At 55.1% G+C, this 24,316-nt stretch overlaps 6 protein-coding genes across 6 annotated transcripts; 3 read left to right on the forward strand and 3 right to left on the reverse strand.

The window, feature by feature from the left end:
* Nucleotides 1-1,926: 1,926 nt before the first annotated feature.
* Nucleotides 1,927-4,611, reverse strand: POSPLADRAFT_1076080 (hypothetical protein). The gene is made up of 10 exons (XM_024482883.1): nt 4,330-4,611; nt 4,155-4,272; nt 4,063-4,099; nt 3,839-4,007; nt 3,701-3,765; nt 3,535-3,648; nt 3,317-3,487; nt 2,924-3,268; nt 2,344-2,866; nt 1,927-2,286 (listed from the first exon to the last, which is right to left on the reverse strand). Exons 1-10 carry the CDS (start codon nt 4,529-4,531, stop codon nt 2,078-2,080), a joined length of 1,953 nt encoding a protein of 650 aa, XP_024334723.1. The 5' UTR covers nt 4,532-4,611; the 3' UTR covers nt 1,927-2,077.
* Nucleotides 4,612-5,162: 551 nt separating this feature from the next.
* Nucleotides 5,163-7,715, forward strand: POSPLADRAFT_1049673 (glycoside hydrolase family 3 protein; the record flags this gene model as incomplete). The annotated part of the gene is made up of 9 exons (XM_024479813.1): nt 5,163-5,195; nt 5,247-5,320; nt 5,369-5,400; nt 5,452-5,550; nt 5,604-5,655; nt 5,862-5,963; nt 6,016-6,065; nt 6,431-6,451; nt 6,508-7,715. The coding sequence occupies 9 exons, from the start codon at nt 5,163-5,165 to the stop codon at nt 7,713-7,715; spliced, it is 1,671 nt and encodes a 556-aa protein (XP_024334724.1).
* A 198-nt stretch (nt 7,716-7,913) lies between these two features.
* Nucleotides 7,914-10,150, forward strand: POSPLADRAFT_1071490 (hypothetical protein). The gene is made up of 7 exons (XM_024482449.1): nt 7,914-7,974; nt 8,026-8,359; nt 8,757-8,797; nt 8,862-9,022; nt 9,080-9,334; nt 9,403-9,751; nt 9,821-10,150. Exons 1-7 carry the CDS (start codon nt 7,941-7,943, stop codon nt 10,075-10,077), a joined length of 1,431 nt encoding a protein of 476 aa, XP_024334725.1. The 5' UTR covers nt 7,914-7,940; the 3' UTR covers nt 10,078-10,150.
* Nucleotides 10,068-17,145, reverse strand: POSPLADRAFT_1067646 (hypothetical protein; the record flags this gene model as incomplete). Its single annotated transcript, XM_024482211.1, has 19 exons — nt 10,068-10,458; nt 10,510-10,732; nt 10,788-10,944; nt 10,997-11,159; nt 11,209-11,340; nt 11,392-11,461; nt 11,606-11,998; nt 12,056-12,342; nt 12,394-12,625; nt 12,677-13,951; nt 14,000-14,365; nt 14,429-15,445; nt 15,499-16,221; nt 16,273-16,428; nt 16,481-16,543; nt 16,596-16,644; nt 16,695-16,918; nt 16,971-17,075; nt 17,104-17,145. The coding sequence occupies 19 exons, from the start codon at nt 17,143-17,145 to the stop codon at nt 10,196-10,198; spliced, it is 5,940 nt and encodes a 1,979-aa protein (XP_024334726.1). The 3' UTR covers nt 10,068-10,195.
* A 196-nt stretch (nt 17,146-17,341) lies between these two features.
* On the forward strand, nt 17,342-20,717 carry POSPLADRAFT_1049676 (hypothetical protein; the record flags this gene model as incomplete). The annotated part of the gene is made up of 14 exons (XM_024479814.1): nt 17,342-17,519; nt 17,571-17,843; nt 17,906-18,310; nt 18,364-18,464; nt 18,513-18,653; nt 18,713-18,782; nt 18,838-19,069; nt 19,137-19,253; nt 19,302-19,528; nt 19,578-19,709; nt 19,766-20,030; nt 20,093-20,164; nt 20,220-20,417; nt 20,471-20,717. The coding sequence occupies 14 exons, from the start codon at nt 17,342-17,344 to the stop codon at nt 20,715-20,717; spliced, it is 2,658 nt and encodes an 885-aa protein (XP_024334727.1).
* Nucleotides 20,718-20,948: 231 nt separating this feature from the next.
* Nucleotides 20,949-24,224, reverse strand: POSPLADRAFT_1049677 (hypothetical protein; the record flags this gene model as incomplete). The annotated part of the gene is made up of 9 exons (XM_024479815.1): nt 20,949-21,203; nt 21,264-21,329; nt 21,381-22,036; nt 22,093-22,210; nt 22,263-22,359; nt 22,415-22,621; nt 22,677-23,103; nt 23,141-23,590; nt 23,645-24,224. 9 exons carry the CDS (start codon nt 24,222-24,224, stop codon nt 20,949-20,951), a joined length of 2,856 nt encoding a protein of 951 aa, XP_024334728.1.
* Nucleotides 24,225-24,316: the final 92 nt, after the last annotated feature.

The raw sequence follows: 24,316 nt of genomic DNA on the forward strand, positions 1-24,316 counted from the left end.
GGACCGGATGACCAAGAATGGGAAAAATGGGGTAATACATACCAAAGATGGCAAGAGCACAAGAAATTGCACTCTTTACTATTACACGCAAATCTTAAACCAGACGCCGAGCACGTGATCTTACCAATGCACTTAAATATCGGCCACGTCTGGTTCTGCGACTCACACCACTGAGTTCACTACATCGCGGTCGTAAATAGCCCATCTTCCCACGGCAATAAATTTGCCTACCCAATTCAATCCATCCTCAAAACCCGTGAAAACATCATATGTACTCATCCGGAAGCGAGCCTATACGAACATTCAAATAACTTACCTCTCAACATTGCCCTCTGGTAGATGTCGAACATCGCTCTCTGGGCACTACTCGGTGTCGTTGCACTATTCAGTGTGTGCGGCACAGTGATTATACTGGCCAAGTGGTATCGATCACAACGCGGAACAGAGCATATCGAGCTCCAACCCCATCCCGAACGCGGCTACACATCGCTCGTCATCAATCGGGACGGTGAACCACAAATGCTGCCGCCCGTACATATCCAGAACCCGAGTGAGTGGACTCTCCAAAACCCACAATGCGAGGACGCATCGTCCTAAAGAGGGGGGTAATGTTACAGTTCTTTCATATCGGACGCATTACTTCAGACCACGGAACCTTATCTCCATTTAGTTACCATATATGTCTTTTGTTTTCTCATGCCTATCTCGGATCTTACCTATGCCACAGATATGCTCTCTCATGTAATATGTAGTTACTCATGCGGTTGGTACAATATATAAGCAGGCTGAAGCTGAGGGCAATCCTCAGTCTTCAGTTGGCACTTTCAATGCTAAAACCTAGCCGTGTCACTTGTTGTGGCCTTCGAGGAACTGCACCAATCCTTTTGGCGTAGACGGCCGCACGGAACTGCTCCTTGTAAAGGATCCAGTTCAATCCATCCTCAATTAACTTCAGGATGCGGCTGGTCGTCGATTCGCTCGGATTGAGCCGGAACTCGTAAGAGGAGGCGGGGCTCATAACCTCTTAATGAGGTACGAGCGATGTCGGATCTAACAACATTCGGTCAGAGCTTCAGTGAGTAAAATATCGACTCTATTACTGTACCTAACGACGTTCGGTCACTTTACAGGAGATCAGTATATGTACAGTACTTAGAGGTAGAAAAGGACTTACGAGCTTCAGTGAGTAAAACATCGACTGAAGCTCGCATCGTGAAAATGACAGGTATATAGCGTGCCGTAGTAGGGTGAGTCACCTGTATCTATGGTGCGCGGGCTAAACGAAGAGGACGGGGTATTTACAGACAGGAACAGGGGCGCCAGGGGCGCCAGGGGCGCGACAACATCACGCTGATCCCGACGCGATAATGCAACGTCATGCGCGCGCATATCCACGCGGGGCGTACGGACGCGCTTGTCCGTCAACACCTGCTCCCCTAGTTCTTTCCTCAGTTGTTCAACCACTACGGCTGAGGTACATTTGCTCTGTCCTGTTTTCCTATACCTGTACTGATTCGATATGTAGTCGTAGACTTACGAGTATTTGGAACAGGTATAAATAGTTGTTTTACCACCATGGCTGAGTTGTAGACTTACGAGTATTCAGTACAGGTTCCTAAACTGTACAGTTCTCATTCTTCGACCTGGTAGGACATTCGTACCCGCTATGTATTCAAACTTCAGTTCGACCCTTACGGCCGCACTGAAGCTTGCGAGTCTATTCTTGTCCCTTGACACCTTCGTGATATTGATGTACTGTAGAATTTACTTTGTTCTATACATGTGCATATAGAGTTTGACCCTTACAGCCACACTGAAGCTTGATATACTTTGTTCTATACAGACAAACCATCACATCAGCTTGATTGCTTGTTTAGCACAATAATGATCCCCCTTTTACATGGCATGCCACACATTTTCTCAGATAATTTAATGCCAATCCAATAAATGAATGCTAGAGAACATGGAGCTGCGCCAAACCACCACACAAGGTTATCCTATACAGTTGGAACACGGCTCCAGACAACAATGAACAGGAACGGACAGAAGCCAAGTCGGCCCAGCTTTTGGCTGTCGATCAGTGTACGCTCCCGACGAGCGCGGCGGAGGCCAGTCGGCCCTCCTTGATGCGCTGCTGCGTGCGCTCGGCGGCGGCATCGTACACATAATGCACCTGGTGGTGCCACGGGTGGTGCCGGTGCCGGCTGCCGTCGTCCGAGTCGGACTCGTCGCTCGGGCGCTGCGACTCGTCCGTGTGGTCGTGGAACATGTCGTCGGGGTCGAAGGCTGCGCGGCGAAGCACGTCAGTCAGCGTGCGCGCGCGCGAGACGGCGGCGGACTTACGATCTGGCGCCAGGTCGACGACCTTGCGCTTGCCCAGGGCCTTTGCGCTCGGCCTCAGGGGTGTCCCGCGCTCGTCCACCGCGTCGCTGTCGTGCAGGCGCAGGCGGCTCACGTCGCGCGCCAGGACCCCGGGGTTGCTCTCCAGCGAGCTGCGGGAGCCGTAGTTGTGCCGTGTGGACGACTGGTCCGGCGAGGGCGTCCGCGAGCGCGGCATGGCGTTGTGCACAGGCGACCGCGGCCCCATTGGCGCATGTGGTGGCGGCGCGAGCGACTGGATAGAACCCTGTGCTGCGAGAGGTAGCGTGTGGGGGGGTGCGTGATTCGTCGATGCATGTGTGGGTATAGGAGGTAGAGGATGTGAGTGTGAATGTGAATTTGGCTGCGGGACGGGTGTGACGACGAAAGATGGAGTAGGGGAATAGGAAGGTGACGATGGCGACGGGGAACGGGAGGAAGAGGCAGCGGCAAGGTTTGCGTGACTTGCGTCCCCAAGCGAACGGTTTAGATCCTCGTACCGGAGCTGCTGTACGAGCAGGGAGCGTTAGCGCACGCGACACACATGCCAAACAAAAACACCAACATTCCGGTCCATCCTTGTCTCCTTCCGACTCCTCTCCTCAGCCTCGCGCTCCATGCCCACCCGCTCGAGGTCGTCGTACTGCCGCAGCGCCTCCATGAGGTCCTCGTTCGCCGCCAGCAACGCCGCCAGGAGCTGCTCCTCCTGCGTGAGCTGGCCGTCCTCCGACGTCGTGCGCGAGATCTGCGAGTCCGTGCGCGTGCGGTTCGACTCCATCGACGGCCGCACCGGCCCCCGCTGCTCGCCGTTGCGGTGCGCGTCCTGCCGCGAGCGCTCCGCACCTGTGAACGCCCAGGGGATCTGCGCGGAGATGAGCTCCTGCGACGCGCGACAGCGCGCGTAGAACTCCTAACCGACTGTCAGCGCGCGGCGGGCACAGCGGGGCACGGTGCGTACCCGGATGATCTCCTTCTGCCTGAGGTCCTCGGGCTTGGCGAAGGCGAGCGACTCGGAGAGCAGGGCGGCGTTCCCCTTGCCGACCTTGCACTCCTGGAAGAGGCGGCGCATGTCCTCTTCGAGTGGTATCACGCGATGGCGCGACGACGTTTTGGATTTATGCGGCAATGCCTGCGGCGTCTGAGTTGCATGCGCGCTGACGAAAAGGAAACACTCACGGGCCGTTGCGATGGTGTGTGCGGCTGCTCTGCTGCCGCTTGCGCGTTGAGGGGTGGTGGATACCGTGGGGTGGGAGGATAGAACATGGCGTCGCCGGTATCGAATGGCACTCCCTGCAATGTCGGACGTCAGACTGTACAATTCCGGAAGAGGGTACAGCACTACCTCGTCTGGCTTGTCCGTGGGCTTGACTTTGCGCCAACACGTACGGAACGCCTCTTCCTTGGTACCTGCGCGAGAGATCAGGACCCAGATCGACGGAGAGGCGCGTGTGCGCTTGTGGCGCAGAAGTGATCTACTGACCCTCCTTGCTCGCATACGCAGCCGCAGCAAGCACTTCCAATAACCGCTCACGGACCACTGGCGATGTCCGAGACGACTGGACGACGCCCTCGAGGGTATCGAGGAACTTGCGGGACGCGCACTGCGTGATGAAGAGTTCGGAGCAGTTGCGGAGCATGATGGCCCATAGCTGCAAGTGCGGCCGTGAGGGCGGGCACACATGAGGGCGGGCAGAAGGCACGTACTCGTGCAGCAGACAGCTGGGCAGATGGCTCGGCGTATCTGCATACGGCACGACGTCAGAGAGAGAAATATATGGAGAAACGCCGCGCCGCACTTGAACTCTCTGCGCAGGGCCTTTGCGGCCTCCTTTGCGTTGGCCTCGGTGGACGATGCGCGCTCGCAGACCTCGAGAACGAGCGACCAGTCCTCGGACGCTGTGGCGGTGAGCCAGCCTGGTGGGCAGGGCTGCCTGATTAGGATGCACGGGTAGAGCGAGGACGGGGACGAACCGATCATCCTGGTGAGGTCTGCATGGTGGGACTCGTCCTCTCTGCGATCTCGTTCGCGGGCACGCTCCCTGTCTCTCTCCTTTTCGCGCTCCTTGTCCTTGTCCTTTTCCTTGTCTCTATCTCTATCTCTGTCCCGCACGCCCGCACGCTCCCAAAAGCCGCGCTTCTCCTTCTTCTCCTCGCGAAAGGACGCCTCGGTCATGCTGTCTTCAGAGTGGTCTGGCGCGTGGGGCAGGTCGACGGTGGGATCCAAGGACCTGAGGATGCCTACTGCAGCGAACGCGTTGGGCGCGGCGGGCGTCTTTCTGCGCAGCATGCCGTGGCCGCGATCGGGGTGTGTTTTGGAAGGAGGCTGTGGAGAGAGAGGGGCAGTGCCGAGATGGAGGGCGCGGGGGGTGGAGGGCGGCGAGGAGGAGGGCAGGAGGGGCGAGCCTGATGTGGTGGATCGGACGGCGTAGGACTGGGCGTCGCTGTCGACGATGCTCCAGTGTTCGTCAGACTGGACGGGGGTGCCCGACCTGGATCGGTCATGGCTCTGTACGGCTAGGAAATGAGCCTACCACACATCCATCAGTCCAGCGTGTCTCGGTCGCAGCTCCCAGCGCACCTCCATGGGAAGGCCGCTGCCAATGTCGGACGGCGCGATCTTGCCCTTGCCCTTGTCACGGCCAAACAGTTTCTTCATCCCGCCGCGATTGGGTTGTGAGAAGGTAGATGCAGGAACAGGCTGCGGCGCCGTTACAGTCGCAAGGGCTGTGTCGCCCTCTGCACGTGTGCTAGGCGCCCTGTATGTAGTGCGTACGCGAATTCGAATGCAGCATCTCGCGCCTCCCATGCATCACCCTACCAAACGCGAAATTGGCCAGGTGTGTCCCCGCGACGGCCGCGTATCCTTGCCCCTCCTGATCCCAACACAGCACTTTGTCTTTGGCTTCCACGGCCATCATGTCAGCGACGACATCCGCACCCTCATCTGCGACTACTACTTGGGGTGCGTAGATCCCGTCACCCCCATCAGATCGTCGCTTACCGCCCCCAGGAATGTCATCCTCATGAAGCGCAATGTCCAAAGTGTGTCAGCTGCATGTTCGTCCTCGCCGCGATGATACGATGGCCGCGCAGGCATCGCCCAGGTCCAAGCACTCGTCACGGACCTGCAGCGTCTCGCCAAGGAAGCAGGCCATGAGCGACCCCTCATGATTGGTATCGATCAGGAGAACGGTGCGCCTGCCAGCCACCACGCTCAGTCACGCCTGTATCTCAGCCAAACGTAGGCCTGGTCTCAGCCTTTAGCTCTACAGCACACGCGGATGCTGGTACGCAATTGTAAGTCCATTTAACACTGCATCTGGTTGTCACTTCCTCGCACTGGGGTATCTAGCCCTGTTCATGCAACGATGTCTGCACGCTTACACCTCTCACGCGACTATTGCCCATCTTCATCGCTCTCAGACTCGCTCTATGCACGCGATGCAACATTACGCTCATTAAGTTGTATCAATGCTGATCATATTCATTCATGTCATACTCAGCCCGGGAGCAATGGCCCTGGCTGCCACCGGTTCTGTCCAGCTGGCTGAGCAGGTGTCGGCTGCATCTGGCGCGGAAATGCGCTTGGCAGGCATCAATTGGGCGTAGGTCCTTCCATAATGCGCTCTCTATTGCCGGGCTGAGCCGCATCTACAGCTATAGCCCAGTCGCGGACGTCAACAATGATCCTCGCAATCCTGTCATAGGTCAGTTTCTTATATCAAAACGTGTTTTTTACGGATTCTCTGGAAAGTCCAGAGCTACAGGGCCGCGTAGTCATTATGTTGCGCAGCACCAGAAGCCACCTATTACGGGATGGACAATGAATACTGTCATGTCCCCGCAGACGGTGGAAGTCCATCGAGACCTCTGGTTGATGCAGGAAACTCATCAGGTCTTACGCGGAGTGGCCTGTAAACACGGCGTGTCGGCGCGATGTTTCCTATCGCGTGACCTTCTGTCTGCAGCATAGTATCGGGCAGCCTACGAGGCATGGCACGATCAACCACATTTCCGACATTCTGCATTCCGCTTGTTGCAGCAGAGATATGACTGACTACAACTTTACAAGGGGTGCGATCTTTCGGCGACGGTAGGGATCATTGTTATGGCACGGATGTATGATCCTCATGCGGTGGACCCTCATAGATCCACAGGACGTGTCCCGCTATGTGCAAGCCGTCAGTCGTGGCTTGACCTCCGTGGGCATCGCGCCCTCTGCGAAGCACTTCCCCGGACACGGTAACACCCACACTGACTCGCATCTCAGCCTGCCCGTCATCGAGGCCACGCGCGAGTCCCTCGACGCAACCGAGCTCCCGCCCTTCAAGGCCCTCATCGACAGCGGCGTCGCGAGCATCATGACCGGGCACATGGCGCTCCCCCTCATCACCGGGGACGCCACGCCCGCGTCGCTCTCGCGCGCCGTCACCACGGACCTCCTGCGCGACGCGCTCGGCTTCCGCGGCGTCATCGTGACCGACTGCCTCGAGATGGACGCCGTCGCGGCGACCGCGGGCGTCGCGCCCGGCGCGGTGAGCGCGCTGCAGGCCGGCGCGGACGTCGTGATGATCTGCCACCGCTTCGACCGGCACCTCGCCGCCCTGAACGCGACGTACGACGCCGTGCGCGCCGGCGTGCTGCCCGCCGCCGCGCTCGCGGAGAGCGGGCGGCGCATCGCGGCGATGAAGGACGCGTTCACGGGCGGGTGGGACGCGGTGCTCGGCGCGAAGCTGGACGCGGGCCAGGTGCGGCGTCTCAAGGCGGACAACGCGCTGCTGAGCACGCAGGCGTACGCGCGGACGGTTGCTCCGCTGCGGTCGCTGCGGCCTGGTGCGCTCCCGCTGGCGAAGGCGGGGTATGCCGTCCTGTTCACGCCGCGCGTGCAGAGCATTAACCCCGCGGTGGACGACAACGAGGGTGCGCTGCGGGATGCCGCGGGCCGGCTGCGCAACACCGCGGGGCCGTCGTATGAGGCGCTGTCCAAGAGTCTCGCGGCGCATGTGCCGGTGCACCACATTGTGTACGCGCAGGGGGACACCGTCGTGCCGGGCGACCAGGAGAAGATCCGCGGAGCAAGCTCGCTGGTGTTCGCGGTGCGGAATGCGTTCGAGGCAGGCGCGTGGCAGATAGACTACCTCCGGGCGGTCGTACAGGACGGGGTCGTAGCGCCGGAGAAGCTGGTGCTGGTGACCACCTGCGCGCCGTATGACCTGATGAACCTGGACATGAGTGAGGTGAAGGATGTGCCGTGTCTCGCCACGTTCGAGTTCACCGTGCCCGCCATGGCAGCTCTTGCGGATGTCTTGTTCGGAGTGTCGGAGGTGAAGGGGACTCTTCCTGTCGGAAAGGCATGAAGCAGGAGGGCTACAATGACGATCGAGTATTTCGCAAATGTATTCATTGATACCATAAGCATCCTATAGGCTCTGGTCGGAAGTCAAATTCATGATGGAAGATGCCGAGTGCCAGACACTATTCGGCTGTCACGTGCTTCTCCCAGCATATAGCGCGTTGTGTCCGCGAGGTCCTCTCCCCTATCCCTCAACCTCCATCAACTCACCTTTCTGCAGGTCCCAACGATGTCGGCACCTTTTGAGGATGATATTTATGACGGTCTGTTGCACATACAACTTAGCGTGTCCTTGGCTGACACCTTTCCCGCAGATCTCTACGGTGACAGTGCCGATACGAAGGATGCTGTATCCCAAGAGCCCTCGCCGATAGAGGAACGGGCAGAAAGTGCAACGGCACCGCCCGCAGCGCAAGAAAAGCCTCAGGCGACTGGAGAAAGCTCACTGCCCGCGAAGCCTACTACTGCAGGCGAGCTATCGTACTCGGCGCAGATAGCGCAGCAATTTTCGGCGTACAAGCAGACTCCCGCTCAGGAGCGACAACAGCGCCCTGCATTGCACGACGATACTGACGCGGTAGATGTCTCGCCGCATGACCCAAGTTTAGGGCGTCGACCGGTCAGGCCGTCGGAGATGAAGGACGAAGGGTGAGTCAGACTTTCTCTAAGTGTCGGTCATGGAACACTGCCGGGTATAATGGGCCTTGCATGCGCCCAAAGCCCACGTCGCGATGATCATCATGCTAGAATCGCTACATTGCTGTGGACCTACGCCGTACTGTTGATGCCACGTCGCTACTGTATGCACCGTACGTCGTGTACCTCGGTCCTCTCGCATCCTGGCTACTACAATCTCTCGTCTCACCGCATGTCTATTTGGCCGTCTCTACCTCTACGGGCACTAATCTTGTTTTACGTCCATCTCTGGTACACCTCTGGTACACCTCGACATATCACCATACGTGTGTTCGCTACAATTACGGCTTTAAATGCTATAACCGCCAATTTCGTCAACCTCTCTCGGGTGCTCGTCATGACTCCCCAGCAAACTCTTCGTCGGCGGTCTCAGCTGGGACACCACAGATGGTATATGTTCTTTGTGAGGCTGACATGCCATAAATACTGATCACTTTCCGTCTCGTCTGAGCAGAAGGTTTGCGAAAGTACTTCTCAGAATTCGGCGAGGTCGAGGATTGTACTATCCTCCGCGATCACGACGGGAGGTCTCGTGGCTTTGCCTTCCTGACATTCAAGGATCCGTCATCTGTAAATGCCGTCATGTGCCGAGAACATGTACTCGATGGCAAATCTGTACGCGTGCCTCCGTCTGTCTCATCAGCGCATACTTACATTCGTGGTACGGGGCAGATTGACCCCAAACGGGCAATTCCTCGAGAGGAGCATCTCCGCAACACGCGCTACTTCGTAGGAGGTTTGTCGCATGCGACGACGTCGGAGACCATGCGAGCATTCTTCTCCACATTCGGCAAAGTGGTAGATTGCACGGTTATGGTTGACAGAGAGTCGGGCCGATCGAAGGGTTTCGGTTTCGTGACGTTCGAAGATGCCAGCAACACGGACCAGCTTGTTGGCCGTGCTGACCTCGTACTCGACGACAAACAAGTAAGCGTTATACACAACTTGTCCCTCGCTCAGGTCTGATCCAATGAATTTCACGTATCGTCTTTCAGATTGAAGTGAAGGTCGCGCAGCCTCGTAACCAGCGAGATCAAGCACGGACTGGCAGAACTGGCCAAGAGGGGTCTTATGAGACAGTGCCGTCACCCGGCATGAGCTTCGCTGCCCCTCCGCAGCCCACCATGAATCCTCAAATGTCAATGATGTACCAGCGCATGATGAACCAGATGCCCATGATGGGCGGCATGTCCTCCATGGGCATGAACCCGATGGGAATGGGAATGGGAATGGGCATGGGCATGGGCATGGGCATAGGCGGTGGCTTTAATGGCGGTGCCAGCGGTATGTCTAATGCAGCGATGCCTATGGGCACTGCGAGCCCACCGATGAACGACTTCTCTGGTATGGGTGCGAATATGGGTGGCGGTATGGGCGGAGGTATGCCCGGCGGCATGGCAGCGATGGGTCGAGGCATGGGTGGTATGGGCGGCGGCATGATGGGCGGGAACATGCGCATGGGTATGGGCCCGATGGCGATGAATCCGAACATGAACATGATGCGCCCATTCATGAACAACGCGGGTGGCATGATGCGGGCGGGCATGGGTGTGGGAGGGATGGCACCGATGATGCGAGGGCGAGGAGGCCCAATGGTCAGCGCGGCGGGTGTAGGCCCTATGAGAAATGCAGGTCGGGGACATCACGGATACCATCCCTATGCACGTTAACATACTGATACATTCCTTGTATTTATTATATCTAACACATCTCCTAACGGCGTGGTATCGTAGAGTGCGATAATACAGTACGGGTGCTCGTAGTTAGCTACACGGTATCTATTTGACACTAGAATGACCTGAGAGATATCTGTGGTTTCGGAGCCTCTGACGTAAGAGCTTTGTTGCCTAAAGCCTGTCTCACAGAGCTCTCCAGGGACTCTCTCATCTGAGGGTCCAACTTGCTCGTTGCTTCTTTGAAGGCCGTAGGTGAAGATGCAGCGAATGATAGCAATTGTGCGACACTTTGCGCATGGAAGGCGGAAGGAGGGGTTCGACCAGGGTCCAGAAGCAGGATCATAGGAGGCATCAAGACCCCCAAGGCACGAGGACCTGTGTACATACATGAGTACCCATTCAAGCAAGCGTCACAGAGATACGTACGTAGATCCTCTGCTAGCGATCCGAACAAAACCGAAAATGCCTTGTATATCTCACCCACGGTGGTCAGATGCTTCTCTGGTAGCTCATCGACGCAAGCTGCGATTTTGGCGAGGCATTCTACCATTCCTGGTAACAGCAATCTGGAACATTGGCGCAGAACCGCATTCCCGGCCGTTGAGGCGAGAATCAGTGTCTTGGCACAATGAGCAGCACTCAAGGAGATCTGCGGCGTGGTCTCATAAGCATGATTCAGAGCTGCACATTTGATAATGTCTCACCTCGTCAGCATCAACCAGTTTCTGAGCAATCAAGAAGCACAATCGCTCAATAACGGCGCGTGAGATTGCGGTCCCAGATGGGACCACAGTTAAGACAAGAACCGCCGCCAACAAGTTCGTCTTCACCTTTCTCGTAGAAATCGCGCCTTGACGTCCTCTGACAGGCAATTACTGTGAGATCACACCTTTAGAACGTGAACAGCACTCACCTCATCTCATCTACGTTGATAAGACATGCAGACAGAAGGCCGTGGACCACTTTCTCAAATTGTGCAACGTCACTTGATTCCGCTGGTCGTTCGAGCATATTCTTCAAAGACTGCAGAGTTGGCCCTACGAGATCGGCATCGAAGGTTTCATCTTTCAGAAGTTCTGCACTAGAAGTGAGGAGAATGTCCGAGACTACTGCGACAACTCTTACCGCTGTACAGAGTAACACCCACTGCTCTAAATTGCTCTCTGTGACCAGGGCCAAACGTTTGTGCGATCGCGGAAAATGCGTCAAAGGCTGCGTTTATGAGCTTGACCTTCTCGACGAGGGTAGAGCCGTCATCTAAGACGAATTAATATGCCGTGTTTGCAGAGGATATTCAAAATCACTCACGGATAGCACCATTTCGCGGGCCAGTGATCGACCGCTTCAGAATATAAGCGCAGATCCTAAGGCAATGCACCTGTGGTAAGCCCATCAACTCTTCTCGCGATAGTGAGCTAGCCCTGTGAGTCATATAAGCTCATTGATCACCTTAATCTTTAAGTCCGACGCACGTCTTATTCGCAGATCGCTTTGATGCAAGACTGTGTGCCAAGCTTGCTACCGTTTCCACCAAGTATACCTGCACTACCGCTGGTTCTGTTAAAGCCATCCGATAGAACAAGCTGACAAGTTCTTCAAACAGGACCGCATCATTGAATACGGCGCCACAATACTTCTCTTGAACAAGACATCTCAACGCTTGCAGAGCGGTTATTGAGATTCGTTGTGACGCCACGTTTGAGTCAGGAGTGGCAGTAGAAAGGGCCTCGAAAACTAGACCAAATAGTGCGAAGAAAAACGCCGTTGGTTCCTCGCGGGTGGTCATCACTTCTGCCGCATCCTGTTCTGATACGACGCCCTCTCGTCCATCCATGGCTGCAAGGACATACGGATCGCCAGTATTCATGGCGGTCGCAATCGCATGTAGAATAACAGACCATGACTCCACGTAATACTAATAGATCGGCAGTAAATCAAGAGTACACCATGCGAGCAGAACCCAAAGACTTACGGGAAGCAGAACTTCTCTCCCCAGACTGGAGTAGGATGAGTCTAACGTACCCGCTGGTGAATCGTCGATGACTTCGGCATCAGCACGAATGCTAGCGTAGTCACGCAATGCAGCAATCCACAACGGAGCAAGAGTCGTTCGATATGGTTTGACGACGTTCACCAAATATGTTTGCACGTTGGAAGCTACTTGAAGTTCCGCCCATGCAGACAGAGTAGCAATCCGTAACATGACCGATGCGTTTGGACTAAGCTCCGCCGCGTCGCCAAGTGTCAGCATGCCAGACTCTGTCAGGTTGTGAGCTCATAACAATGTGCCTGACTGAAGGCTATAATCACCTTTAGATTGTTCCAGTGCGGAAGTCAGCAACTTAAGAATACGGCCCATCCTCTGAACATCCGTCACCACACCGCAGCCGACGAATACCGCACATGCACCAATTGCAGCCGCTAAAATCTCGGGCGTGGAATCGGAAGAGAACGCTGGTGTCAAGGCTGCAGTAATTGGGGCTTGGTGTTGCTCCAAGAGTAAGGAATCTTCATAATCCGGATCTGGCGACTTGGCGAAGATCTTACGCAAGATTTAGTGTCGGATCCGGAAAGCAACAGCCGCTCAACTCACCTCAATGACATCTCGGAGGACTTTCAGACCCTCGAGGCGGATTTCCGTAACATGTGCTGCTGACGCAGTAAATGCGATCTTAATGAGATCGGGTACTCTAGACACGAGTAGACCGCGGATAGGAAGGCCCTGACTGCGAGCGAAAGCCATGTCTAGATGCTCCCTTCTTCCAGACTGACCAACAACGGTGCATATAGTATGCAGGCATTGCAGAGCAAATAGCTGTGTTCTCCACCGAGAGGTCTGTCGCCCACTACCCGCTGACAAGTCTTGGGTAACACCTGTGCTCAATGATTGGCCCTCGTCATCAAGAAGATCCCCCCGTTTTGTCGCCGCATCTGTAGCTTGTTGTGATGCAGTCGTCCGCGACATGATGCGTTGGCATAGGTCGATCCAAGCCGATGGATTATGTATTACAGTCTGCTGGAGCCAACTGAGGATTACATTCCTCACACCATCAACGGAGGAATCGTCATCGAGCATTGCGAAGAGTTCTTCAACCAGTTGATCGCCTCCCAATCTTGACATAGCCAGAGCATCTTTCTGAACAAGTTGATAGAGGGCATTGATGGAGGCCAATTTGAGCGGTCGCCGCGACGAAGAAAGATACCCTCTGAAACGTGTCACAAGCTCTGGTACCTGTACAAAGTTGGGAGCAAACATGAGGAAATGTTGAATGCAATTGATGGCCTCGACACAAATTCCATCATCGTTCTCGCTGATGAATCGATGAACGAGATCCAAAACCAAGGTGCGCTCCCGAGCAGAGTCTTGAATGTCTGGTCCGAGGACTGTTATGACAGCATCAATATTTTGGCAGACCGCCTGGTAGGCAGGTAGATCTCCGCTGAGGTTTGCGTGGTGAAGCGCACCACCTTCAGGCTCGTGCGATTCCATCATGTAGACTTTGAAAAGGAGGCCTAGGGTACTCGGCACAAAAGGTGCATATGCCAGACTAGCTGCGTCGATTACGCGGCATAGAGCCGACAATGACCAATAGTGCACCACAGGGTGTGGATCGTTGACGAGCGACATCAAAACGTGAACCGTCGTCTTTAGCAATGGACCAGCGGCAAGACCACCGACGTGAGCATGGATCTCGCCGAACGCGAGAGCACATCCTGCGCGACCGTTTGGATCACGATTGCTGACGACTTGATCTACCAATGTTTTTGCTTGATTTGTCAAGAAATTGGTACCAGCTATGCTTGCCAGGCGGCCGATCGCTTCGCTGCTTCCCTTGCGTAACAGCAAATCGCCGTCGACGAGTACATCCTGTAATACTCATGAAGACTGTCCATTTTCGCAGCAAATCGGTCGCACCTTCAGGAAGCTAGAGATCGTGGAGGTCACCTGGGGACTTCCGAATATCTGTCGAGAACGAGGCGTCGAGACCTGGCGCAGTGCCAATACAAGAGCAATAGTCGCATTCACATACACGGCGGCTTTGCGACCAGCATTCTTTTCCAACTTCGAGGAGGTGGTATACTCGATCAACTGGGAGAGGGTACGGGTAGCTACGGAAATATCCTGCACGGGCAGTAGCTGCGCGAAAAGTTCAATAGCTGCATTTACCGAGGCAGTGGCTGGTGGCGGTGGTTCTGGCCACTGATTGCCAGCGTCGGGCGCACTTCTTTGGCAAAGGAATAGAGGATCATGAGAGCAAGATCGGATAATGGGCTTCTGACACTTAGAATTGCACAATCAAGTCAGTCAGTTCCTTTAGAAAGTACATAGGGTGTGCCACCTCACCATCTGTTCTATTGAGATCTCCACGCTATCACGGTTGATCCATGCCTCGGGGCTCTCGTCTATCTCAATACTTGATAAGCCGTACGCATAGCCATCCACGCTCTGCCAGATGGATGTGAAGGCGCCGGTGGAAGACGCGATGGCTGCCTGTACAGAAGAACCCGCATAGCCGTCAGGACTGGCTAGCAGGAAGATGGCAGACTGTAGCAAAGCTAGTTGCGTCGAGTCCGTGACACCTGTATGGGGCAGCAGAGAGAAACATGAGAATATCCGCGACCGCAGAAGAGCCGCACGGCCTTCCATCGACAGCTCCTTGATCTCAGTAGGCTGCTGCTCCGGAGTTTCCTCCACGCGACGTGACTGGAAGGAATTCGCGAACTGCAATGAGTTGCCAAGTAGAGACGCAATGCGGCGTGTCACGTCGGGCGAAACCAGAGTCGGAGAGTTATATTTCAGGAAACAGTACACAGCCCCAAGCGCAGACTCGCGCAGGTGGAGCAGGAACATCCACTCCATGGGCGTCCTGCCTGTCGACGCATCCTTAGTCGTCGGCTTCGGTAGCGCATTCCGCCACAGAACAAGCAACTGCGGCAGGTGCGCTCGCACAAAGTTCGGTCCAAGTGTCATGAGCGATGCGATCGACGTCCACGCGATCTCGACTTCGATACATGCAATTTTCACTTCATGCTCGCCAGCACGCTTGAGTAGCTGCACGGCCATGTCGAACACCTTCGCGCTGATATCGTATGACACATACAATGGGCGGTCGGGGATGACTGCCAGCAACGCTGCGACGCCGTAAGCATGCCCGAGGGCGCGGGTGTTGATGTCCGACGGGGCGGCCGGCGTGGTTAGAGTCGTGATATCGCGCTGCAGCATTTCTACAACACTTAGTAGGACTTTGGGTAGGCGGAGAGGTGTGGAATAGCAGAAGCATCGCAAAGCCCATGCAGCGTTGACACGAATGGTATGGCTTGGATGTGACAAGAGCGTCTGTAGTGGCTCCACGAGCGCGTCCTGTACCAAGTAAGAATATTGATCTCGCTGTGATGAATTGGGTATATGCAAACCTGCACCGGAGGCGGGGCGTTCCCCAGTTGCTGAAGTAACCCAGCCACTTCGCGTAGAGCGATGACCAGACATAACGGATTCGGCGCGACTTGCCCTGGCATCATCGCAGGCCATCGCTTGAGGTATGCATTCGACAACTCCTGTATCGCAGTAATCTGCGCCTGCTCTCCCAGCATGCGCACACCCACAAGATCGCGGAGGATGACCTCCACAAGCGACCGCACTAGCAGTCTCTCATAGCGTGTAGTCGAGTTGCGCGAGTTCGCGACAATCTCATTCATAAAGTGGCTCACGATGATCCCGTAGTTGCTCTCCACCCACTCGGGGCCGAGCCCAGCCAGTAGCGCGGCATAAAAGTCGAAGATCCCAACGCGCGTTCTGCGTGATGTCTGCGGCTTGTTGAAGTGTGCCGAGAGCTGGCCGAGCATCTCCTGCGGCGTCATAATTGGCTTCGCCTCCTCCGTCGCGACATGCAAGCCGGGCGCGTCGTCTTCGTCCTCTTCCTTTGCGTTCTGCCCCTTCTTAAGCTTCTTGGACGTGTCGGCGACGGGGATCATGCGCTCAACCTGCGTGGACGAGAGAATGTGCGCGACGAGCTTTGCTAGTGAGCGGCGTGTAAGTTGGTCAGCGCCCTCCAGGCCCTTGATGCAGAGGGCGATAAGGGAATCGACGTCAGAAACAAGCCTGTTACCGTCATCTGATGCATACATCAAAATTAGGACCTGTAGGACATGAGATATCAGAAATAAGTCATGATTCTGGGCGCGACGTACGTTGCACGCTGCCCGTTGTACAGGAAGGGCCTTGTCGCTAAGTGCGTATCTCATTTGTTTGATGATATCTTTCGACAATGCATCTGTGACAGCCCTCTTTGCTGTTGATAAAGACTGCTCGAGCGCAATCAACGCGTTGTACCGCAAGAGAATCGGCTATGAGAAGGAGAGTGTTAGTTGACCACCTGCAGACAGAGTATGTGCGAACATTGGACGACGTTCTGTATAGCTTGAGTGCTGTAGTCGTAGTCTCGACCATTAGAGACATAACCTGTGAAAGAGGAAATTAGCACCCTTCAGAATGCTAGTATATGACGCCGCACCTGGCTTCCAAAAATGCCCATTATCTCGCCAACGCAGTACATGGCGGCGCTGCCAATGCAAATCAGCGTCAGCAACTAATTCAGTACCGAGTAGCTCACATCTTGCTTGACTCTCGGTGAGTGGATTTTGGTTCATTTACAATCTTGAGAAATGCCTGCAGTGTGTCGAACATAGTCTTGGTCTCTCCGCGAGTGTATACTGCAATGAGGCATTGCGCGACAAGAGCACGAACAGGACGCCCTGGAGATGGCCATGTCTCCGGTGCGGTAATGACCTTGACAAATGTAGCCTCGAGCTCGGCTTGCGCCCCCTTGAGGTCGTCCTACAGGACAGCTAAGTTCCGTACGCGCCGCAAGGCATATAAGGTGGCTCACGGTGCTAGCTGCTTTCACCGCCTTCTCCGTAGATGCAAGCCATTGAAACAAGTAGATGTCTCCAGTGTCAACTGTGAGCTTGGACTGGCTTGAAGAGTCAGTAGGCTTGCCCGCTCAGTAGTGGGCGACTCACTTCATCCAAAGGCTCATACAGCGGGGGTGTTTCAGCAGCCATGAGAATGTCCAAGGACAACGCGTATAACGATGGCTTCAAGTCGCTGTCGTCGCCGGCTTCGAGCTCGATCACATAGCATCACATGCACGCGCCTCACTCCTGCGCAGCCACCCATCTACCTTTCCAACTCTTGTGTACGGCCCGACGCCGTCTATCATGCCTTTTACGATTGTATTCTCTAGACAACAGCGCTGATATGTCGGTCCAAGTTTCAGGCTTGGGCGGAGAGGTCCCTCGTCTCGTCATCCCAGACGCAGTGGACAGTTCGGACGCGGTCTCGGATACCAGCGACACGGTCACCCCCGTCTCACAGCACTCGTTGTCCTCGCTCCAGGACTCCAATGAAGCAGTTTCCTTACCAAAGTCCGAGGAGAGTAGAGGGCCCTCAATCAGCATGGGAGCTTCCTCGACCCGCGCGCCGTCAGCAAAGGCACTGCGCCCCGACGACTCTGGCTTGGTGTTCAACAAGTTTATCCTGTACGAGAACAGACTGCGCTTCTACATCGTCGCTTCAAATACGTCCGACTCGCGCCACCGCATTATCAAAATTGACCGCACCTCGCATGATGAGCTCGAGGTCGTCGAGGATGAGGCCGTGTACAGTGGGAAGCAAATGAGTTCCATGCTCAAGATGCTCGAGGACGGAAACAGAGGCTGCGGGGGCCTTGGGAAGGCTAGAGTACTCTTCGGCATCGCTGGTGCGCCCTCCGTCGCGCATACAAGTCATGTATGGTACAATTAAACATTCCCAATATACCAGGATTTGTCAAGTTCTCTGCAGGGTGGTACATGGTCGTCATCTCCAAGCGGTCCGTGGTCGCACTCCTCGGGGGACACTACATTTATCACTGTGAGGGCACTGACATCGTGCCTGTGTGCTTCAACCACAAGATCGACAAGCCCGCAGAGGAGCAGCGTCTCATGAGCATCTTCAAGCAGGTCGACATGTCCAAGAACTTCTATTTCAGCTATACGTATGACTTGACATCCACGCTGCAACACAACTTGACGCGGACAGGTCTCCCTCCGGAGCGTCGCTGGATGTTCAACGATAGGTTCGCGTGGAACCACCATATGCTGACCGCGCCATTCAGAGATGGCCGCCCGCCCTCAGTCAAGGCCTACTGGCTGCTGCCACTGATTCATGGGCACGTCGATCAGGCGAGTCAGTACAGGTCTGCACTCATATTTAGAGCTACTGCTGACTCCACTGAACAGAGCTGACCGTTCTCGGACGAGTTGTTTTTATCACACTCATTGCCCGACGGTCAAGGCATCATGCTGGTGCTCGGTATCTCAAGCGTGGTGTAAACGATGAGGTAAATTATCATGTCTTTCTATGGCATGCAAATCTAAGTTCTCTTTAGGGCAACGTCGCGAATGAGGTCGAGACAGAGCAGATCGTCTCAGAGACGTTGACGACTCCGTTCTACTATCCCGCTCCTCGCACCTCAGAGCATGATCCACAGGGCCGACGCCCTAGCCCGAATTTCACCAGCTACGTCCAGGTGAGTCCGGCCGTGATTTGAAACATCGTGGATGAGGGCTGGCTAATCCTATTGTCAAGTACCGCGGCAGCATACCTGTTTACTGGGCCCAGGAAACAAACAGCATGAGCCCGAAGCCGCCTATCGAAAGTACGTTTTACCGCTTCCTCCAGGCAAGCATTGTAATGGACTCTATCTCTCCCAGTCAGCGTCATGGACCCATTCTACACCGCCGCGTCACGGCACTTCGACGACCTCCTCGCGCGGTACGGCGCGCCAATCATGATTCTGAACCTGATCAAGAAGCGCGAGCCCGTCGCCCGCGAGTCCAAGCTCGGTGTGGAGTACACCCAGTGTGTCGAGTATCTCAACCAGTTCCTGCCGCTAGACAAGCGGATGATTTACCGTGCATGGGACATGTCTCGCGCATACAAGGAGTAAGCACGCACGTTCTTGCCGAACCCCATTCCCAGCTATCTGGCTCATCTGATAACATCTGTGCAGGAAGACGCAGGATGTTATTGGGTACCTGGAAGATATTGCGGAGGAATCCATTCAGATGACAGGGTTCTTCCACTCTGGGCCAGAGCCATACTCACATGTGCTGCAGAATGTGGACGAGTAAGCACCTTAGAAGCAGAGCATCGATGCAGACTGATGGCAGTGCAGGATGCGCCTAGACATGTCGTGGCGCGGCACAATGTCCTTGCAGAACGGCATTTGTCGTACGAACTGTGTCGATTGCCTCGACCGAACCAACGCCGCGCAGTTCGTTTTTGGGAAGCGTGCGCTCGGACACCAGCTGTACGCCCTTGGAGTGGTGGACTCGCCGAATCTTGCCTTCGACTCTGACGCGGTGAACATGCTCACCGAAATGTACCATGACCATGGCGACAGTATGTGGCTCGTTGAGATAGCCAGTATCGTCACTAAGGCTTCCCATAGGCCTGGCGCTGCAGTACACGGGTAGTGCTCTCGTAAACCGCGTGGAGACGTACAGACGAATGCCCCACTGGAATAGCCACTCGCGGGATATTATCGAGAACCTGCGGCGTTTTTACGCCAACTCACTCCTAGGCAAGTCGCACGACGCATCATTGGGTTGACAACCTTTTTTACTTACACTCCTGCAGATGCAGACAAGCAGACTGCGATCAACCTATTTCTTGGTATCAATCCCGAACGAACAGCCCGGCCTCCGCAACGCGGCAACTACCAGCGATGGTTCAAAGTGGAGCATCTACAGCCGGCCTACGCTCTCGATGACTGCGACAAGGGTATCAACCAATTCGTCAACACGAGGGGCGATTTCTGGATTGAGTATTATCGACCGCTACTATTCACATCGCTCGGGAAGCACTTCGCATTCTCCATGAACAGTACTCTTAAGCTCCCGGGGTGAGGCGTGATTCGTTACTAGTCGCTAACACAATGTCGACTGACTACAAACTATGCTATAGAAAAACTGCCCGGGACATTAACCACAGCCCCTTCCTGCCTCATCATAACTCAGCGACGCACCATCATCCCAGGTAAGCATGCACCATCGAACAGCTGCTACAACTCTCGTCTAACACACAATCACAGGCTCATGGATGGTGTGCGGAGATGGATGAGGTCGAGCCCCGTGCCCGGTTCCCGAATCTCTCAGATTGATCGTTCGACCAGACCCAAGTCTCGACACCAAGGCACCGTCGTCGAGCTCGACCCCACCTCAACGGAGATGATCGCACAACAATTGATGAATCCTTCGTTGTCTCCGGAAGAGGAGAGCGAATATCAAGAGTAAGTATTGTATTTATATTGCCACGAATACCTCTCACGTTGCGTGGCTGCAGCTATGTTGACCAATACGAAGAATTGCTAGTCACCACGGATGATGGTGTCGCCAGGGATGACTGGGAAAAATACCAGAACGGTGTCTGGCTTGCACAGGGCGAGCTGTCTTGTCTTCAGGAACCGCGTGAAGACACATTTGCAGCGTATGTCTACAACGTCAGCCCGCAGCGACTGGACGGTCATCGCGATCCGCTACCAGTCAAATTTGATTATGAGAAATGGATCAGAGGAGTAGTTTCATCATGATGGACATTAGGTATCGGAACGCAAGCATGATAATGTACACTACAACGTTTTTGCAAGGGCATTCATCATGTAAGAAACACGTGTAGGTTGAGAAGAAATGAGGCATCCAAGAAGGGCAAGAATGATAGAAAAAATGATAGAATGGGCAAAGACCTCCAGGAAGAATCCACGATCGACATGACAAGCTAAAACACAAGATATCCAGAATACATGATCGTAAAAAAAATTAATTCATAAGCGACTCTCCACGAGCATGACATTTCCTCTCCATCCGATGACACCCTTACCAAACGCAGCTTCCAAGACATCTTCAAGGGTACGTACGAACACGAATTCCATCTCGGTGCGAACCTCCAGCGGCACGTCGTGCTCGACGTCCTTCCGGTTCGCCCACGGCAAAATGACTTTAGTCACCTGTGCCCGGTGCGCACCGAGAACCTTTTCCTTGATGCCGCCAACGGGCCCGACTCGCCCGCGAAGTGTGATCTGGGACGTGGAGATCAGCCATTAATGCACATAGGACTCATCAAGAGTCATCACACGTACCTCGCCCGTCATTGCAATATTATTCGGGACACATGCACCAGTGAGTAAAGACACGAAAGCGCATGTCTAAGACGTAAATCAGTTTTCTAACACGTAATACACATCACAGAAGCGTACCATCGCTATGCCTGCTGACGGGCCATCCTTCTTGACCGCTCCCGAAGGTAAGTGCAGGTGGATGTCGACTGGGTCAGGGTTCTTCAGCGGGTCCTGCGAACGCGTTTGTGTGATGTACAGTTCGTACGCATGGCTCTTCACCCAGCTCAGGGCCAGCTCTGCACTCTCCTTGATAACATCACCCAAGCTGCCCGTCAATTTCAGCTTGCCGCTGCCAGGGACAACGCTGGTCTCGACGGGAAGGATGCCGCCCTCGCCCATACCAGTCACGACAAGGCCGTAAACAAGCCCTCGTCTCTCCTCTCGCTCCCGTTCCTCTTCGTCCCATCGTGCAATGCCGAGGATCTGCTCCAGCTCGTGTTCCTCGACCACCTTCTTATAGCCCTCGCCTGCTACATTGTCGATGGGGACAGCAGAATCGAGTTCGGCGCCGATGCTATCGCAATACTCTGCCCATTCCACGGTCTTGTACCTCACGACAGCCCCGATTGCCCGTTCTAGCGAGCGAACGCCGGCTTCCCGTGTGTAGCGTGTCGCAATGTGAAGGAGGGCGGGTTCAGTTAGTGTTAAATGGTCAGCAGTCAACCCGTTCGCCTTGAGCTGTTTGGGGATAAGGAATTTCCGGGCAATGTGTATTTTCTCATCGTACGTGTAGCCTGATAAATACGCAAGTCATGAGCATGGAACAAACTTCATTGCACCTTTCTCGTACCTGACAAATGTACAATCTCACACCGGTCGAGTAAGGGTGCAGCGATAGTATCGAGGGTGTTAGCGGTGCAGATGAAGAGAATCTGACTAAGATCTATCGGGACGTTGATATAATGGTCCTAGCAATATGTCATTCAGCATCAAATCTGAATTTACAACAACGCCACATACTCGGAACGAGTGATTCTGCTCCGGGTCGAGTACCTCAAGTAACGCAGCGGCAGGGTCACCGTGGAAATTACTGCTCGCGATCTTATCCACCTCATCCCTGTCAGGGGCTGGAGAATCAGCTACTGGGAGTCGCGGTGCGCGAAAATACTAACAGAAGAATGACAGGATCTGGCCTGCCCGCCTTACGCAGCGCCTGCACGATATTGCCCGGACCACTGGCGACATACGTTCGCCTATGGCCTCTAATCTCGGCCTCATCACGCACACCGCCCAGCGATATACGTTCAAATGGCCTGTTTAAGGCACGCGCAATGGACTGTCCGAGGGACGTTTTGCCCGTGCCAGGAGGGCCGACGAAGCTTGTAATATATGCACCGTCATCATCGGAACAACAACGGGCAGATATTTGCTTACAGTAAGATAGGACCCTTCACGCCCGTCTTCCTCGTTGCCCGTATGTGAACCTGTGGTTGCTTTGGAATCCCAACAGCCTTCTCTTGCGAATACGAAACAAGCGCTTTCGAGTCATTCTGGGCAGGCAGACCATCTGCCTTTGACGATGGGGCATCAGCAGCGGCCTGCGCGCTTTTATCAGCCTCGACCGCTTGCAGCCGAGTTTCCTTCTCTGCTTGCAGCTCCTTCAGGCGCACGACGGCAAGATACTCAATCAAGCGCTTCTTAATCTTTTCCAGCCCGTAATGGTCGGAGTCGAGCTGCCTCCGAGCCTTGACCAGGAATTCACGATCGTGCAGCGCGACGAGCGGGTTACTCATGGCCGCAGATACAGCGGATGCCGGCCATGGTACTGCCGTAAGCCACTCTAGCTGCATATACGTCCCCGCTATGAGCACGCAACCATCACGACCAAATCGGAATACTAGCACGCACGTAGTTGCGAATCACACCGTGCTCTGCGCTAGCTGCCGGCGTGCGCCCGAGCCGCCGCCACTCACGTACAGCCATCCTGCGCTCCTCACTATCCCGCGCCATTGCCTCAATCTTGGTGCGGATGCCCGCCATGTCGTCCGCCTCCGCCTGCTCGTCGTCGTCGAGCTCGGACGTTACGGTATCCGCAAGCTTTCCGCTCGATGTATCAGTGCCATCGGAGAGTTTACCGCGTGTGATCGCAGACGAGCGCTGAAGGTTGCGGAGCTCGCGCTGAATAGCAGCGAGCTGCTGGCGGAGGAAGAACTCCTTCTGCTGCCGGGAGAGCGACTCGTCGAGGGATTGCGCGACCTTCTTACTCACTTCAGTGATGGACGTCTGTTTGACGAGGATGGCTGTGGCACGTTTGAGTCTGTCGTTGGCCTCAACAGCTGACAGGAAATCTGGCCACCACACAAGTCACATTTATGAGATGCGAAGGATAACGTCGTGCTCACCGAGCTTGTCTGCATAGTCAGCGTCTAGACTGGCAATAAGCACATCTGCCATCCAAGGAGTGCGCTGATTGGACACCTCCTCGACCATGACGGAAAATTTGGTGTATAGATCGCGCCTGGCTTCGCCTGCGGCATCTTTAGTGAGACGACTCAAGAGGGTAGTAGCGGCAGATTTGAAGATCGACGCTGCCTCGGCGGTCGGCACACCCTCATCCGCTGGAAATTGTACAACGTGGTCGACGGGAGCGTTCAGTGTGTTACGCGTTACCTTGTTCCCGAGCAAATGAACGCGTGAAAGACCCTGCAGGGTCAATAAATACGGCCGCAGCCGACTCGAATTCACCAGCCTGGGTGGGCGCACTATCCTGACGATGCGCGCGGCGCATCCCCAGTCGTGCAAGATGACATTTTCGCCAGAAGAAACCGGTACTGCGGCAAGAACGGGTTGTGTCTCGGACTCTTGCACAAGTTGGAGCAGCTCCTCCCCAACTGACATATGGACTGGCATAGTCACCCTGGCCGTGGGCAGGAGTATCCTGGGCGGCGAGAGGTTGAGCACTGGCAACGTTGATGTCGACATGATCTGAGACGGTGTAAGAGCGGAGGAAAGAATGAGATATGGTGGGACCTCGGGAGGCCCTCACCCCTTACCTCCAGACACGTGAATTAGCA

The sequence above is a fragment of the Postia placenta genome, assembly GCF_002117355.1.
Source record: "Postia placenta MAD-698-R-SB12 unplaced genomic scaffold POSPLAscaffold_16, whole genome shotgun sequence".
Classification (NCBI taxonomy): domain Eukaryota; kingdom Fungi; phylum Basidiomycota; class Agaricomycetes; order Polyporales; family Adustoporiaceae; genus Rhodonia; species Rhodonia placenta.

Bases quoted from the DNA above. Each gene is read 5' to 3' on its own strand.
- POSPLADRAFT_1071490 (XM_024482449.1), top strand. From the start codon at position 7,941: ATGTCGGCACCTTTTGAGGATGATATTTATGACG. The intron at 7,975-8,025 runs GTCTGTTGCACA...CCTTTCCCGCAG, and splicing joins TGAGGATGATATTTATGACG to ATCTCTACGGTGACAGTGCC. The intron at 9,335-9,402 runs GTAAGCGTTATA...ATCGTCTTTCAG, and splicing joins TCGTACTCGACGACAAACAA to ATTGAAGTGAAGGTCGCGCA.
- POSPLADRAFT_1076080 (XM_024482883.1), bottom strand. From the start codon at position 4,531: ATGACCGAGGCGTCCTTTCGCGAGGAGAAGAAGGAGAAGCGCGGCTTT. The intron at 4,100-4,154 runs GTGCGGCGCGGC...TGCCGTATGCAG, and splicing joins GCCCTGCGCAGAGAGTTCAA to ATACGCCGAGCCATCTGCCC. The intron at 2,867-2,923 runs GTTGGTGTTTTT...CTGCTCGTACAG, and splicing joins AGACAAGGATGGACCGGAAT to CAGCTCCGGTACGAGGATCT.